The following is an 18,547-nucleotide window of genomic DNA, read 5'->3' on the forward strand; positions in this document are numbered from 1 at the left end:
TCAGCACTCTGCCTGAACAGCGCTCTGAGTAGCAGGAGCAAAAGCTGGGATTTGAGAAATGTGGAGTCAAAATAAAAACTCTAAGGATAAACCACATTGAGATCACCCTAAAACCATCTGCCGGGGCTTATGTAAATGTTTTGGTTTACACTTACCACGAGCCTCCTGTGACTTCAGCTGGGGACATGCTGTGACCTCTTAGGAGATTTAAACTTGTTTGGACCAAAGTAGAGTTGTCTGGGAAATTACTTAAATATCAAATTTAGAGTTTAAAGATTCAAAATTATTAGGATAAAACATTTCAATGGAGGGAGGGGGTTTGCTCTCTGTGCCCCTGAATCTCTGCTTCTGAAAAGAAAAATCCTTCTGCTACAAAAAAAATCCAAAAGTCAGTACAAATAAAACCATATTTCTAGCTTCCAGGAAAGCAAGTGTAACCCAGGCACTTAATAGGGAGCGATCTCTTTAAGAGACCCCTGTGGGGGAGGTAGGACTGAGTTGAGTGTTACTGTTGCTGGGAGATTTGGCACTTCCCCCAGAAGCTTCTGGAGTTGGGTCCAGTAGTTTGGGGTCAGACTTTGTGAGCAAGCGGGTAGGGCAGAGACTTTTCTAAGGCCTGTGTGCGCTGGAAGGAGCTAAGCCAGGAGCAGAGAACTGTTCCGCACTTGGCTGCTGTTCCTCACTTTGCAGCAGATTTTCTTTAAATCTGTTCACTTGTGAGCTAACTGACCAGTTAATCAGTGAGGGTATGTCTAGACTGTATCCCTCTGTCGGCAGAGGGATGCAGATTAGGCAGGTTGACTTTGCAGATGAAGCGGGTATTTAAATATCTCACGCTTCATTTGCATAAAAATGACCACCGCTTTTTGCTGTGGCAGCACTTTCGGTTGACTACTTGCAAGTAGGAATAAGAGATCCTCCGGAAAAGGGCTTTATTCCGGAGGATCGCGCCAGTCTAGACGCTCTCTTCCGGCTTTTCCCCAAGCTGTAAAAAAAGCGGTGGCCATGTTTATTTAAATCCCACGGGGGGTATTTAAATCCCCCGCGGATTTCCCTATTCTGACTTGCCTGCTTTGCATGCCTCTTCCGGAGAAGGGGCCAGTCTAGACGTAGCCTGGGTCTCCAGTACTGCTGTGGGAATGGGGGTTTCTTTTAGACACTGGAGAAGGCCAGTGAAGTCTAGTCCACTCAAGGTTACAAATTATGGTGACTGGGGCACAAGCAGCGTTGGAATCTCAACTGGGGATTGGGGTGGAATCCAGGGGTACACAGGGTGTGTGCTAGCATAGGGGGGAAGGAGAGGAATAAAATTTCTGGATCACCATAGCACGGAGCTGTGAGAGAGGGTGAGCTAGAGAACGGGCATCCTGCTTTTCGTACCAACCAAAGAGACACGCCATTTCCTCCTGCCACAAGGCAGTGTCTGAGACTGTAATGGTACATTTACAACACTGTAGCAGACTGTCTCTGACACTATCTCCCAAGCTGACCGTCCCCCTTCCACGAACAACCCCACTAGAGGCTCGTAGCCATGGCAGCAATTCCCAGCACGGAGAAGCAGCCTCAGGAAGCTCTGTCGGGTGTCTGACAGGCTGCAGTACATGAAAGCTGTGTGTCCTTGTGAGGAAAGTGAGTCATACTGGCTCCTTTAAGTCTCTGCATCCTCTCTCCTTCCCCCTGCATCTGCCCCTCTCACCGTTCCTGCCCATGCTGAGCAGCTGCTGAGGTTCCCTTTGACCCCAGAGAAATAGTTCAGGCTGGTTTTTACAGGGGAAGGATAGCTCAGTGGTTTGAGCTGTGGCCTGCTGGACCCAGGGTTGTGAGTTTAATCCTTGAGAGATCTTTTAGGGATCTGGGGCAAAAATTTATCAGGGATGGTACCTGGTCCTGCTGTGAGGGCAGGGGACTGGATTCATCCCTTCCAATTCTATGAGTTAGGTACATCTCCATATATGTATTTATTTTCCCAGTGCAGGCATACACTGAGTTTCACCCAGACTCGTGAGTTGTTTCTATGAGCTCTCACTGTGAAGTCTGGCCCCTGGGTTCAGTTTTAGATCTGGGTGTGGGGACCACTGTGTGGCAGGACTGGGCATTTCGCAGTGTGTGGGGTTACACATGGGCAAGTATCCAGAACTGGAGGTTAAAGAGGAAAGGTCTGGCCGCAATGAGATCATCCCAAACCCACCTGTAGGGGACTATATAATAGAATTGATTGACACTCAGCATGAACCTTATATACTTCTTTGGCCCAAAGAAGAATTGACAGGAGAATTTGTGAGAACTCTACCTTAAACATAAAAGTCAGATTTACAATCCCTCTCCTCCTGGATTGCAAGGTTTTGCTTAGTTTGGGTCCATGTTGGCACTGTGACCTGGGTTTCCCACCGTGATGCCCAAGTCCCTGTCCTGAGTTTATACACATAAATTGGAACCTTGCTGAGGCATTTGAGTTCATGCTTTTCCATCACAAGATCTGACACATTAAACTTACTGAGATTGAAATTCCTCTGCCAGCCTACTGCCCATTCACCTAGCTTGGGCTGTGTCTAGACTGCAGGCTTCTTTCGAAAGAGGCTCTTTCGAAAGCATCTTTCGAAAGAGCCTCTTTCGAAAGATCGCGTCTAGACTGCAGGCGGATCTTTCGATAGAGGAAATCCGCTTTTTCGAAACAGAGCACCCAGCGAGTCTGGATGCTCTCTTTCGAAGACGGCCTCTTTACATTGAAGAACGCCTTCCTTCGAAAGAGGAACTTTCGAAGGAAGGCGTTCTTCCTCGTGAAACGAGGTTTACCGCCATCGAAAGAAAAGCCGCGTTCTTTCGAAATAATTTCGAAAGAACGCGGCTTGAGTCTGGATGCAGGGGAAGTTCTTTCGAAAAAAGGGTACTTTTTTCGAAAGGACCCCTGAGTGTGGACGTGGCCTTGCTGAGGAATTCTCTCAACTTGACTATGACCTACAAAATCTAAAAATGGCTGTAAATATCACCTCAATTGCCATTCCCCTTTGGAGACTGTTAATAGCGCTACCATATTTAGCATACTATTTTAAAAAGTGTCTAATCCACTTTTCTGTGTTTCTGTCCCTTCACAGAAACCTTGTGCATCTCTGTGCCCCACTGATGCATCAACTCTTTCATGGCAGCTTCCAACTTCACCCAAGATGACTCACCAACATTCATCCTGACGGGCATCCCTGGCCTGGAAGATGCCCATATCTGGATTTCCATCCCTTTTGCTGCATTCTACATGACAGCTCTGTTGGCAAATTTCACAGTACTGTCTATTGTGGCCAAAGAGCAGAGCTTGCACAAACCGATGTATCTGCTGATCTGCATGCTGGCGCTCTCAGACATTGTCACATCTACCTCCTTCATCCCAAAGGCCCTGGGTATATTTTGGTTCAATCTGAAAAGCATCACTCTGGCTGGCTGCCTCACCCAGGTCTTCTTCTTTTTGGCAAGTGCTACTGTGCACTCAGGTGTTCTAATGATAATGGCCATTGATCGCTATGTGGCCATATGTAACCCTCTGAGATACACCAGCATCCTCACTAATGCACGAATTGCTAAGCTAGGGCTAGTGTGTGTGGTAAGAGCTGTTCTCTTCATTCTGCCTGAGCCTGTGCTCCTAAGCCGGCTGCCGTTCTGTGCCAATCGCATTATGCCCCACACATACTGCGACACCATGGTTGTGGCAAAGTTGTCCTGTGGGGACATCACAGGAAGCAAAATGTACGGTTTGGCATTGGCATTTGTAGTCACTGGGTTTGACTTGACGGTCATTGCCACGTCCTATATGCTAATCGCCAGGGCCGTCCTCCAAATCTCCTCCAAGAAAGCCCACCAGAAAGCCCTCAGCACCTGTACCGCCCACATCCTTGTGATACTCATGGCTTATCCCCCTGGCCTCTTCTACATTCTGGCACACCGGTTCAGTGAAGGCATCACACCTTATGTGCACATCATTTTAGCCAACCTCACTTACCTCATGCCCCCCATGCTCAACCCTATCGTGTACGGGGTCAAAACCAAAGAGCTTCGTGATAAAGTGGTTGCATTCATCGGCAAAAGATGCTCAACTGATGTCCCTGACTATAAAACCACATGACATATGTGGTTACTGAGAATTGGACTGTGTGACCCTGGATTCGTGGGCTGTGTACCCCAGGATGTAATCAAGCTAATTGCAATCCCATGATTTGATTGCACTCACCGTGAATAATTGTAATACAATGCTCAATAGCTAATGATTAATTTGAAAGCAGTCTTTTAGGCGCAATGTGGAAATCTAGTTGACAGTTTCTGCTTCTCGAAATGGGAGGAGAGGATGGACAACTTGAGTCTGGACAGCTTTGACATTAGAAGTTTATTGAAAGTTATCCAAGTGATGTCACAGCAAAGACACTGTGATCTAAATGTTTTGAAGAAGTTATGAAAGACTAGCTAAGGCAGGGAACTCTGAAGCAGCCTTTGGATACCACTTTGAGATATGTTTTTCCAGGTGCCTTGTGTCTTTGGCAGGTGAGTAACTGATAATCATGCTTCATCCAAATAAGATTGGATGAATTTGTTGTATTCCCATTGGTTTATTCCTGATGCCACCTGGGGTGAATAGTTAAGCTGGTTCTGCTGGAAGTTCTGAGAAATCCAAGTTACACGCTGTTGTGTTAAACTCCCATATCATGTGGGACTCAAACATACTGCTTTGCCTAGTTGATTTTGGAGTAGCTTTTAGTTGGAAATTGCATAATTAATGCTAACAATGACTGTTTCACGCTGCAGTTTGTGAAATTGATGAAACAGAAATTAGCACAAGCTAGCCAGCTGACTGAATCGCTTTGAGGACGAAGTTCTACATAAACTGTATTTCTTCATTGCCATTGTTTTGTGGAGATCTCGGCCGTTTGGAGCAGCAGTGGAGATTTTCACCCATGGCTCACTGGTCTCACACTGAGGACAACCAAGCAAAGCCGTTTTGGGTTGAAGGTCTACCACTCATTGAGGAAACCTGGAATAAAGTCTGTTGTGAACTTGGCTTCCTTGTTCTTCCATTGCTATTGCTGCTTGTGTTTGCAGCACTTGAGAGAAAAGTTTGTTTCTTTTTTTAGATAAAGTTGAGAAGAACAAATCTGTGCAAGAGAAACTTTCAGAAAACATTTTCCCTGTTCAGGATGACATAAAATGACTCATGATTTGGGCTGCCTTTGTGCTATTTTTATCACAATTATCTGACTACAGGCAGTCCCTGGGTTACGTACAAGATAGGGACTGTAGGTTTGTTCTTAAGTTGAATCTGTATGTAAGTCGGAACTGGCATCCAGATTAAGCCGCTGAATCTGGACACCAGTTCTGACTTACATACAGATTCAACTTAAGAACCCCAGGTGTCCCCAAGTCAGCTGCTGCTGAAACTGATCAGCAGCTGATTCCAGGAAGCCTGGGGCAGAGCAACACTGCCTTGGGCTTCCTGTAGTCAGCGCTGGTCAGTTTCAGCAGCGGCTGACTTGGGGACGCCTGGGATAGAGCAGCTCGGGTGCTGCTGGGTTGCTCCAGTAGCGCGGCCGCTCCTCGGTGCTACTGGACCAACCCAGCAGCACCCCAGCTGCTCTGCCCCAGGCGTCCTGATTCAGCCACTGCTGAAACTGATCAGCAGTGGCTGAATCAGGACTCCTGGGGCTGAGCATCTGGGGTGCTGCCGGGTTGGTCCAGTAGCGCCAAGGAGCGGTGCTGCGGGACCAACCGGCAGCGCCCCACCTGCTCTACCACAGGCCCCGGGCTTTGCTCCACATCTCCCTGGTCTGCTGGGGGGGGCACTAGCTGCGTCCCCCCCCAGCAGACCAGGGAGACGCTGAGCAAAGCGGTGCAGGACCTGGGGCCGGACCCGCGTCCGCTTCCAGATCTGCTGATCTGGAAGCGGCCGCGGGTCTGGCCCCGGGTCCTCCGCCGCTTTGCTCAGCGTCTCCCTGGTCTGCAGACCAGGGAGACGCTGAGCAAAGCCGCGCAGGACCCGGCCCGACCCGCGGCGCTTCCAGCTGATCTGGAAGCGGCCGTGGGTCCGGCCCCGGGTCCTCCGCCGCTTTGCTCCCCATCTCCCTGGTCTGCTGGCTCCCGCAGCAGACCAGGGAGACAGGGAGCATCTTTTCTCGCCCCGGAGGAGGTGGGCGGCGGGACCAAGTGTCCCGCCGCTCGAGTCCTCCGGGGCAAGAAAATCCCCGTTCGTAACTGCAGATCCGACATAAGTCGGATCCGCGTAACTTGGGGACTACCTGTATTCTTTTTGTTTGAAACACTTTAAGGGACATATAAACCCCAGTAAGGAGGTTGTGAGATTGAATTTGATTTTCATCTCAGAAATTTGCTGTGTATGTGAACCAACCCCTGCTAGGACTGGCAACTTTTTTGAACTAGCCCTGTATTAGGTTTGTGAAAAAAATAAACCAATCTGTTCCTTGATTTATAGATAAATGTGCCAATATAATGTGCTGAGGGGATGGAACCAGGAGAGTGGATACCAATTTGGCCACTAAGAACTTCCTGGTATAAATGCTGAAGGAGTCTTTGTATCCATCTTCATAGTGGAGGAAGTGAAGGAAATTCCCAACCCTGAATCAGTTTTTTCAGTAACAAAGCAGAGAAACTCTCCTAGACTGAGGTGCTATTAAAAGAGATTTTGGAGCAAAAGGATACTTTAAACCAGGGGTTGGCAAAAGGGCCTCTGTGGGCTGGTTGCAGCCCTCCAAGTGGGTTGATCTGGCCCACAGAGGACCTGCCACTCCTCCACTACCAGGCCAGTTAGGGTCTGGGGGTGCGGGAGGAAGTGCATGAAGTTTCCTTCATGCTACCAGGAGCACACAGTGCTTAGAAGCACCACATTCTCCTGGCAGGGCAAGAGGAGACTTTCTGCACTCCCCTGCCCCCAAACTCTGATTGGCCTGTAGGCAGAAGGAGGAGTGTGTGAAATCTCCCACTGCCAGGGGCATGGGCACCTAGCGGAAACCTTGGGGAGGGGAGCAAAGACGTCATGTGCTCCCTCACCTCTAGACCAATCACGGTCTATGAGTGGGGAAGCAGGGAAGTATCATGGTCCTGCCCCTTCCGCTTCAAGCCCCTTCACTGTGGCCAGGATGACTATAGGTAATTTGTTTGTACTATCGTGTATCTCACAGGTAATATCTTTAGCCAGCCTAGGAGTAAGCACAATCTTCCACCCCAGACTGAGCTCGGTCCATTGGCATGGGTCTGTATGTCTTAGCATCCTTTAAGAATCCACCAGGTGTTCATATTCTGTTTTGTCCATGCAAAACCTGGCTGGACACCTCTGTCCTGGAATGGATCTTTTGGTCCTTATGCAGTTCTCTCGGGGTCAGCTATGCCAACTGTCCGGACACAGCTGGGACAGCTGTAGCCTGGGAAGGAGTTTTAGTAAAATTTGAATGGGTAAGGTTGCCAATCTGAGCAGAAAATCTAGATTCGTCCTCTATCTCGAGTTACAGTTCAGTGGAACCATAAAATTTCCCGTCTTGAGGGCTGGCAGGTAACTGATAGCAACCACACTTTAACTCAGTACATCAAATAGAAAACAATTTTATTGCTAAAGGGACAACTATGATAACCACCATAGCAAAAACAGCAGCAAGAGCACAAATCACTTGAATTCCTTCCCAAGAGGTCATTAACACAATCAAATTAAAACTTATCTAAGTATATAAAGAGTAATAATAATACTACTTCCTACACACACAAGGACCCCACGGTTAGATGGAGAAGGATGGCTTCCCTTCCTCTGGAAGACCTGGGACCAAGTGGTAGTAAGATTCCTAAAAGCAAACGTAAGCAAAATTAAGGAAGTAAGAAAGCCGTTATAGAAAGAGATAGAAATATGTATTTAGTTTCTGACCCGAAAGAATAAAACACTTCGGAGTGGACTGCATCAGCAACAGCTGGGACAGAAGCCCCAATCTCCCAGATCCCTAGACCTAAATACACCTTTTGATGCCAAAATGTTCCTGATGTTCAACCCCTTGTCCATAGTTGGACCTACCATCCTAAGAATTCTGAGGGTACCATCTCTGCTTGGACAAAATATTCAGGGACCTTATGAATATTTATTAGGAATAATAGAATCATAGAACCATAGAGCTGGAAGAGACCTCAGAAGGGCATCAAGTCCAGCCCTCTGCTCTAGGCAGGACCAATCCCAACTAAATCAACCCGGCCAGGGCTTTGTCAAGCCGAGACTTAAACACCTCTAGAGATGGAGACTCCACTACTTCCTTAGGTAACCCATCCCAGTGCTTCACTACCCTCCTAGGGAAATAGTTTTTCCTAATATCCAACCTGGACCTCTCCCACCACAACTTGAGACCATTGCTCCTTTTTCTGCCATCTGTCACTACTGAGAACAGCCTCTCTCCATCCTCTTTTAGGACCTCACTTCAGGAAGTTGAAGGCTGCTATCAAATCCCCCCTCACTCTTCAGTTCTGGAGACTAAACAGACTCAACTCCCTTAACCTCTCCTCATAGATCATATGCTCCAGCCCCCCAATAATTTTGGTTGCCCTCCGCTGGACCCTCTCCAATGTGTCCACATCCTTTTTGTGGTGGGGGGCCCAGAACTGGACACAATACTCCAGATGTGGCCTCACCAGAGCTAAATAAAGGGGAATAATGATATCTCTGGAACTGCAGGCAATGCTCCTCTTAATGCAACCTAATATGCCATTAGCCTTCTTGGCTACAAAGGAACACTGTTGACTCATATCCAGCTTCTCATCCACTGTTACCCCCAGGTCCTTTTCTGCTGAACTACTACTTAGCTAGTCGGTCCCCAGCCTGTAACAATGTTTGGGATTCTTCTGTCCCAAGTGCAGGACTCTGCACTTGTCCTTGTTGAACCTCATCAGATTTCTTATGGCCCAATCCTTCAATTTGTCTAAGTCACTCTGGACTCTATCTCTCCCCTGAAGCGTATCTACCTTTCCCCCTAGCTTAATGTTATCTGCAAACTTGCTGAAGGTGCAATCCATCCCCTCCTCCAGGTCATGAATACAGATATTGAACAAAACCGGCCCTAGAACCGAACCTTGGGGCACTCTGCTGGAAACTGACCACCATCCTGACAACGAGCCATTGATTACTACCCACTGGGCCTGGCCTTCTATCCATCTTTCTATCCATCCTACTATCCCTTTACCCAAGCCACATTCTCTTAACTTGCTGGCAAGAATATTGTGGGAGACCGTATCAAAAGCCTTGCTAAAGTCAAGGTATATCACATCCACTGACTTTCCCATGTCCACAGAGCCAGTTACCTCATCATAGAAGCTAATCAGAATGGTCAGGCATGACTTGCGTTTTGTGAATCCATGCTGACTATTCCTAATCACTTTCCTCTCTTCCAAGTGCCTCAAAATGGGGCTTCTGCAGGAACCTTGCATTACCATCCTGTTCAAATCTATATAAAGGAAAAACAAAATGAAATAAAACAGCTATCAATTAGCTAAAAGAAAGCAAATAACATTTTAGTAGGCCAAGATAAAGCAGATATTGTTTAGCAGGCGACACAGCAAACAGGGAGAACACCCACCTACACAGCCAACCAAAAGGGGGAACACCACAGCTACACAGGCCTGTATTTTGTTTCAGCTGCACCAGACTAACACGGCTACATTTCTACCACTGTATCACAGCTCAACATATTCAGAAATGATCAGGGGGAAAGGGTCAAGAGTGAGGTTGAAAAGTTTGCAGAGGACACAAAATGGCTATAAAGGCTGGTGGGGCAGCTCAGGAGGGGCTGTCAGGCACTGGGGCAGGAGGGGCTGTTGGGGCGCCGGGGAAGGAGGAGCTGTCAGCGTGCTGGGGCAGGAGGGGCTGTTGGGCTCCTGGGGATGGACAGGCACTGGGGATGAAGGGTCTCTTGAGCACGGTGAGAAATTTTTTTTTTTAAAGTGAGAGAGGCTTTTTGAGCAAAGGGATTCCACAATCCGCCATCTGCTCCTCACATATCCCAAGTTGCCTGCACACTCCCTGGCTCTGGTGGTAGACACTCCCTCCCCCAATCATTCTGTGGCAGGACCCTTCTCTTTGGCATGTGCCCACTTATCGGGTTCATGTCCCCCGCTCTGAGTCCAGCCTTCAATGCCCGATATCTCCCTGCGCTGGCCCTCTGCTCATAGCCCCACCCTGCGCTCCACAGTTGCTTATAATGGTCGGCTGCCATGTTACTTGTAGCAGGGCTGGCACCCACTCTCCTGGTTCTGCCCCTCAGTTTCCTGCTGTATGTTATCTCTGGCCCCCCATTGGTATAGCTGGTTTGTGCTGCCCCGTGTCCCGTGTCTCCTCCGTCTCTGTCTCCCCACCTCTGCCTTATGAGGCACTTAGTAGTAAAGTGAGAACAGACATGAAGATTTTCAACCTCACAAGTGTCCCTCAAATGACTTGTCACAGGATAGATAAAAAAACAATAGATAATAAAGTAGAAAAATATCAGTTTGCCTCTCTATATAGCTATGGTGTCACACATACAGAATGGGAAGCAACTATCTAAGGAGTACCACAGAAAGGGATCTAGGGGTCATGGTGGACCACAAGCTAAATATGAGTCAACAGTGTGACAGTGTTGCAAAGAAAGCAAACATGATTCTTGGATGCATTAACAGGATTGTCATGAGCAAGACATGAGAAGTCATTCTTCCACTCTACTTTGCTCAGATTAAGCCTCAACTGGAGTATTATGTCCTGTTCTGGACACGTTTCCAGAAAGATGTGGAGAAGGTCCAGAGAAGAGCAACAAGAATGATTAAGGGTCTAGAGAACATGACCTATGAAGGAAGGCTGAAAGAAGTGGGCTTGTTTAGTTTTGAAAGGGGAAGACTGAGAGGGAACATGATAGTGGTTTTCAAGTGTCTAAAAGGTTATCACAAGGAGGAGGGAGAAAAATTGTTCTCCTTGGCCTCTGAAGATAGGACAAGAATCCGTGGGGTTAAACTGCATCCAGAGAGGTTTAGGTTAGACATTAGAAAAAACTTCCTAGCTGTCATGGTGGAATAAGTTGCCTAGGGAGGTTGTGGAATCTCCATCACTGGAGGTATGTAAGTACAGGTTGGACAGGCATCTATTAGGGATGATCTAGATGGTACTGGATCCTACTGCGAGACCCGGGGGACTGGACTCAATGACCTTTCAAGGTCCCTTCCAATTCTAGTATTCAACAATTGTATGATTCTTTGGTATGCCTACATCTTGGATTTTGGATGCAGGTCTCGCTACCCCATTGGAAAACAAACAAACAAACAAAAGAAAACAAAACAACAAATTGGCAGCAGAAAAAAGTAGAAATGGGTACCAAAATTGATGAGGGGTATGGAATAATTTTTGTATGAGGAGTGAATAGTGTGTCTGGTCATGAATGGGGTGGATAAGGTAAACAAAAAGTTCTCGTAACACAAGAACTATTGGTCACCAAATAATATGAATAATCGGAGGGTTTAAAACAAACAAAAGAGAACTTTTCTTCACAAAAACAAAAGTGAACCTTTGGAACTCCTTGCCAGAGGAAGTTGTGAAGACTGAGAGTAAAAAAAGATTTGAAAAAAAAAGCCTGTAGATAACTTCAAGGAGGATATGTTCATCCATGGGTATTAAACAAGAGGACAGGAATACAAAGGCACACTCTGAAGTTTTCATAGGAACTGGTAGCCAGTAGTTGCGAAGAGGTAAGAGAGGATGGATCAGTGGGAGAATAAAATCGTTTCCATGCTTTTCGGTTTGCATCAGCTCAGTATCACGTCATTTCACTTCCACACAGTGGCAATGACAACGGACTGGATATTCCAGGCACAATGGTGGTGGCAACATTTCCACACATAGTGCAGGTGGAAGTGCACTGCACAGAGAAAAGTCTTTGTCAATTCTTAGACTGAAAAGCCTGCACAAACCTGGTTCCCCTGAGAATCTGCACTCTGGTCTCAGCCAATCATTTCTTCCTTCCCAGGGGCTCAATTTCAAGCTTCAGTTTTCTAGGGTCTATTTTTTGCTGTTTCTGCTGCTCACGGAGCCAAGGGAATTGTCTTGGAGCCCTGCCAGCTTGAGAGTCCTCGGAGACTGTGCACAGGAATGATAAAAGGGACTGACCAGTTTGGCGACCATCAGACACTGACTGGGAGGGCTCGGCCTCTCTCTGTAGTAAGGAAATCTCCCTTTGACAAGTGGGAGTTTGGTGAGTTGATTTTTTTTCTCCATTACAGTTAGTGCTAAGGGTCTAGGAAGAGTTCTGCAGCTCCTGCAGGGCTGGCCTTACCATGAGGCGAACTGAGGCAGTCACCTCAGGTGCCAGACTGTGTGTGTGGGGGGGCACCACAAGGACCCTCAGGGTGTGTCTAGACTACAGAGTTTTGTCGACAAAAGTGGACTTTTGTCGACAAAACTATACCTGTGTCCACACTACCGCTGAGTTCTGTCGACATAGCGTCGACAGAACTCAGCAGTTTTGTTGACGTATGTAAACCTCATTTTACGAGGAATGAGGAAACCTCATTTTAAGAGTTTTTGTCGACAGAAGGTGTTATTGAATGGAAACTGTCCTTTGCATCCAGACTACCATGTCGACAAAAGCAGCTTGCTTTGTCGACAGAACTCAATGTAGTCTGGACGCGCTTTGTCGACAGAAGTTTTGTCGACAGTATCTGTCGACAAAACTTCTGTCGACAGAAGCCTGTAGTCTAGACGTACCCTCAGTGTAGAAAATTATGTCTCCTGCTGGTTAGTTCCCCTTTATTGGAGTGGGAAGCAGAGCAGTACCATGAGAGGAATAGAACAGGAAGAAGGCAGAATTGAGACCTGTTTGGCCCAAGCGAGGAGGCATGGGGGCATCATTTGAGCTCTTCACCGCAGGTGCCAAAATGTTGTGGGCCGGTCCTGAGCTCCTGTCATGAACAGTCTGAGCAGGAATTAACCAGGACAGAAATGTTAACTCTTTGTCAAAAAAATGAAGGGATTTCCCCACTCGAAGTGGGAGTTCAAGGGTATGTCTACATGACAGAGCTATTTCTGGATACCGGAAGTATCCCAGAATAGCTACTCCACATATCCTGAAGCAGCCCGTTATTTCAAAATACAGTTTGCAATAACTTGTGGCTTATTCCGACATCCTGGTAACCCTTGTTCCACGAGGACTGAGGGGAAATTCAGAATAGTGAGTTATTTCAAAATTTGGCACTGTGTAGACAGGGCCAAATGACAAAGTAAGATATTTTGAAAGAGCATCGAAATAAGCTACGCAATTTCTATAGTGCAAATTGAGTAGCTTATTTCGAGCTAAGGGTGCTGTGTAGACACATCACAAATGTATGGGAAATAGTTTGGAGAAATATTTGTTTTTAAGATCAGTTCCTTGTCACTTACTCTGTCCTTCTATAAGTCTCAATCGTTGCCCTTTTTAGGGAGGGAGTATGATTTTCACGCTCTTCTTGCCAGCAAGTCAAGGAAACATGACTTGGATAAATGGACGATAAGGTGGAGAGAAAGCCAGGTTGATCAAAGGGTTTAACGGGGAGTGACCAATGGTTTCAGGTCTGGTTGGTATCAAGTAGATTGCACCAACAATCGGTTCTGGGTTTTGTTCAACATCTTTAATGACCTCAATGAGGGGGTTGATTGCACCCTCACCAAGTTCATGTATGACACTGAGCTGAGGGGGAGAGGTAGATACACTGGAGGGCCCTGCGTATATTTTGGTTCAATTTGAAAACCCTTACTCTGGCGGTGGCCTCACCCAGCTCTTCTTCTTCCTGACGGGTGCTACTGTGCACTCAGCTGTCCTAATGATAAAACAAGTGGTCACCATGAGCTTTATGTACTTCTTTGAAGGAAAAAAGTATTCACAGGAGAATTTGTGATAACTCAACCTTAAACATAAAGGTCAGATTTCCCATTCTTCTTCTCCTGGATCACAAGGTTCTGCTTATTTTCTGTCCATGAGTACATTATGAGCCGGGTTTCCCAGAGCAATGTACCATGATGCCCAAAGCCCTGTCCTGAGTTCATGCAGTTAAATTACAACCCTGTAAAGACATTTGAGTTCATGTTTTTCCATCCCATGATAAAACACATAGAACTTACTGATACTGAAATTATTCTGCCACCATGCTGCCCATTCACATAGCTTGCTGAGGACTTCTCTCAACTTGACGTTGACCTAAATATTCTTGAACCCTCTCTGAATATTATCACCTAATAACTCATCAACCTTTTTACGCTGTTAATAGCAATACAATAATAAGCATACTATTTTAAAAATTGTGTAATCCCCCTCTCTGTGTTTCTTTCACTTCACAGGAATCTTGTACATTTCTAAGACTTATTGATGCATCAACTACTTCATGAAAGCTTTCAACTTTACCACCTTTGACCCACCAACATTCATTCTAACGGGCATCCCTGGCCTGGAAGATGCCCACATCTGGATTTCCATCCCTTTTGCTGCATTCTACATGGCAGCTCTGTTGGGAAATTTCACGGTGCTGTCTATTGTGGTCAAAGAGCAGAGCTTGCACAAGCCGATGTATCTGCTGATCTGCATGCTGGCGCTCTCAGACATTGTCACATCTACCTCCTTCATCCCAAAGGCCCTGGGTATATTTTGGTTCAATTTGAAAAGCATCACTCTGGCTGGCTGCCTCACCCAGCTCTTCTGCTTTCAGGCAACTGCTACTGTGCACTCAGGTGTCCTAATGATAATGGCCATTGATCGCTATGTGGCCATATGTAACCCTCTGAGATACACCAGCATCCTCACTAATGCACGAATCACTAAGCTAGGGCTGGTGTGTGTGGTAAGAGCTGTTCTCTTCATTCTGCCCCTTCCTGTGCTCCTGAGCCGGCTGCTGTTCTGTGCCAGTCGCATTATCCCCCACACGTACTGTGACAACATGGCTGTGGCAAAGTTGTCCTGTGGGGACATCACAGGAAGCAGAATGTACGGCTTGGCATTGGCATTTGTAGTCACTGGGTTTGACGTCACGGTCATTGCCATGTCCTACGTGCTGATCATCAGGGCCGTCCTCCGAATCTCCTCCAAAAAAGCCAACCAGAAAGCCCTCAGCACCTGCACCGCCCACATCCTTGTGATACTCATGGCTTATCCCCCTGGCCTCTTCTCCACTCTGGCGTACCGGTTCAGTGAAGGCATCACACCTTCTGTGCACATCATTTTGGCCAACCTCACTTACCTCATGCCCCCCATGCTCAACCCTATCGTGTATGGTATCAAAACCAAAGAGCTTCGTGAGAAAGTGGTTGCATTCATCGGCAGAAGGTTCTTGATTGGCATCACTGACTATGCAACCACATGACATGTCTGGTTATTGGGAAATGGACTGTATGAACCTGGATTCGAGGGCTTTGTACTCCAGGATGCGATCAAGCTAATGGCAATCCCATGATTTAAATGCACTCCCCAGGAATAATTGTAATACAATGCTCAATAGTTAATGATTACTTTGAAATCAGGCTTTTAGGTGTAAGGTCAAAATCTAGGTGGCAGTTTCTGCATCTCAGAATGGGAGGAGAGGACAGAGAAGTAAATAAGCAAGAATGAAAAAAAAATAATGGGTGAAAACTTTGAGTCTGGACTCCTTTCACATTAGAAGTTGATTGAAAGTTGGCCAAGTGATGTTACAGGAAGGACCTAATGCGCAGTAGGAAAAGCAAATATGGTAGGTGACCAGATTGGCTTGCCAGGGAAATCTTTGATGAGCTTAAACAAACAAACAAAAAAGAAGCTTATGAGAAGTGGAAACTTGGACAGGTAACTGGGGGGAGTACAAATATATTGCTCGCGCATGAAGGGGAATAATCAGGAAGGCAAAAGCAAAAATGGAATTGCGGCTAGCAAGGAATGTGAAGGGTAAGAAGAAAGGTTTCTACAGACATGTTAGCAATAAGAGGGTGATCATGGAGGGCATGGGGCCCTTACTGGATGAGGGAGGTAGGCTGGTGACAGATGATGTGGGAAAAGCTGAAGTCTCAATTATTTTTTTGCTTCTGTCTTCGCAGACAAGGTCAGCTCCCAGATTACTGCACTAGGCAACAGAGTATGGGAAGGAGGTGGGCAGCCCTTGGTGGAGAAAGAGCTGGTCAGGAATAATTTAGAAAAGCTAGATATACACGAATCCATGCATCTGGATTTCATGCGTCCAACGGTACCGAGGCAGTTGGCAAATGTCATTGCAGAGCCTTTGGCTATTATGTTTGAAAACTCATGGAGATTGGGAGAGATCCCGGATGATTTGAAAAAGACAAATGTAGTGCCCATCTTTAAAAAAGGGAAGAAGGACAATCTGGGGAATGACAGATCAGTCAGCCTCACCTGCTTTTGCAGATTCAGACTAACACGGCTACCCCTCTGATACTTAACCTAAACAACTGATTCTTGGAGCAGCTGGTACTGGAACATAGTAAGGAGACCAAAAAAAGTGCCACTGTGGATGAACATCAAAGTGAAAGAAGCAGTCGGAGGCAAAAAAAATCCTTTCCAATATTTACCTAGAATTAGGAAAGCTAAAAAGAACCTGAAGAACAAAGAACTAAGGGTACATCTACAGAGGAACATTATTTCAAAATAACTAGCGTTATTTTGAAATCCCTTAGTCCATGTCTACACAGCAGGCTCGGTGATATTCACCTCATTTGAATATTTCTTGCGCAAGAAGCTGCAAGTGTAGACATAGCCCTAGGCTGCGCCTACACAGCACAGTTATTTTGAAATAACTTTCTTAATTTCAAAGTAACAATGCGAGCATCTACCCAGCAGTTCTGTTATTTTGAAATATATTCGAATAACAGGAGGCTTATTCCAACTTCTGTAAACCTCATTTCAAGAGGAATAATGCCTATTCCGAAATAGCTATTTTGGAATAGCAGTAGTGTGGATGCTCCACTGCTCCTATTTCAAAATACCTCCTTTCCAGGGCCATTCATAGTAATTACTCCCCAGTGCCTCCTGGGGCTCTAAATCGAGGTAGCACGTCCACATTAGAGGAGCCCATCTCAGACTAATTTTGCAGCTTCCCTGTACTGTACATATGCTATTTCAAAATAAGATATTTCGTAGTATTTCTTCCAGAATAGCTTATTTTGAAATAAGCCTTCAGTGTAGATGTACCCTACAAGAATCCACACAGACAGCTAAACATCTGCGCACAACTAGTGCCACTACTGTTCAAAAGATTTATAAATATGAGAAAAGCTGCAAACAGTGAAATGCAAAATTTGCAGATGCTACAAAACTACTAATAATAGTGAAGGCCAAAGTAGAGTGAAGAGTTTCAAAGGAATCCCACAACCCATAAATATGACGGCTTTTACCACTCAAAAAAAAAGGTCTTGGAGTCATAGAGTATAATTATCTGAAATATCCACTCAATGTGCAGCAGTCAAAAAAGGGTAAATGAATATAGAAAATCATTAGTAAAAGAATAGATAAAAAGATGGAAAACATTAATTAGCCTCTATGTACAGCTATGTTATGGCTACACCTTGCATTCCGTATGCAGGTCTCATTGATCCATTGGCGGGGGGGGGGGGGGAGGGGACCCAATGGGATAGAAGAAAAGTAGAAAAGGGCCCACAAATAATTAGGATTATGGAACAGCTTCTATATGAGGAGACAATAGTAAGTCTGGGGCGTTTAGCTTAGAAAAGATGATAACTAGAGGGAGGTGTGTCTGAGGTGTATAAAGTTCTGAATGGTGTGGGGAAAGTAAATCAAAAGTTCTCTTAACAGAAAAACTTGAGTCACCAAACAAAATGAATTGCCAGAAAACTTTGCTTCACAAAAGCCACAGGGAACCTTTGGAACTCCTTGCCAGAGGATGTTGTGAGTACGTCTATACTGCAAGCTTCTTTTGGAATAAGCTTTTCCAGTTGATTTCTTCAAGAACAGCTGCGAAGAAATAGGCTGTGCCCATGAAAGCTCACGATCCCATCAACATGTTTTGCTAGTCTATAAAGTGCTACCAGACCATTTGTTGTTTTTTAAGTTTATCCTGTACAGACTAACTTGGCTACCTCCTGAAGCTTCTGAACACACTACAGGGTTGTTTTTCTGGAATAAAGGCCTTTATTCTGGAAAAACGGGTCAGTGCAGATGCACCCTAAGATTAGAACAGGAGTAAAACAAAACTACGTAAGTTCATGCTCATCAGTGCATATTAAGAAAGAGGAGAGTAGGGCAAAACCACACTCTGGAGTGTGCCTAGACAGCATTTGCAAAGGGCAACACTGGGAGAAGAAAACCCTTTCCACGCTGTTGGTTTTGCCAGAGCTGGCCCAAGCTACCGGCTGACTGGCCTGGGTGCGGGCGTAGCTGAGCATGCGCCATGTGCCCGGGTTTTGCATCATTTCAGGATCACGTCATTTCACCTCCACAGGGTGGCAATGACTATACAGAGGTCAAGGGACTGGATATTCCAGCTTTGATGGTGGTGTGTAGCCTTAAGCTGCTAGGAAAAAACAACAAGGCGTCCTGTGGCACCTTATAGACTA

The 18,547-nt window shown here is 46.1% G+C and overlaps 2 protein-coding genes across 2 annotated transcripts; both read left to right on the forward strand.

The window, feature by feature from the left end:
• The first annotated feature begins 3,133 nt into the window (after positions 1-3,133).
• LOC102463500 (olfactory receptor 52N4-like) lies at positions 3,134-4,526 on the forward strand. The gene has a single exon (XM_006110230.2). The coding sequence runs from the start codon at positions 3,137-3,139 to the stop codon at positions 4,106-4,108; it is 972 nt and encodes a 323-aa protein (XP_006110292.2). The 5' UTR covers positions 3,134-3,136; the 3' UTR covers positions 4,109-4,526.
• A 9,856-nt stretch (positions 4,527-14,382) lies between these two features.
• Positions 14,383-15,354, forward strand: LOC102463265 (olfactory receptor 52N4-like). Its single transcript, XM_006110229.2, has one exon. The coding sequence runs from the start codon at positions 14,383-14,385 to the stop codon at positions 15,352-15,354; it is 972 nt and encodes a 323-aa protein (XP_006110291.2).
• Positions 15,355-18,547: the final 3,193 nt, after the last annotated feature.

This window comes from Pelodiscus sinensis, chromosome 1 (genome assembly GCF_049634645.1).
Source record: "Pelodiscus sinensis isolate JC-2024 chromosome 1, ASM4963464v1, whole genome shotgun sequence".
NCBI lineage: Eukaryota > Metazoa > Chordata > Testudines > Trionychidae > Pelodiscus > Pelodiscus sinensis.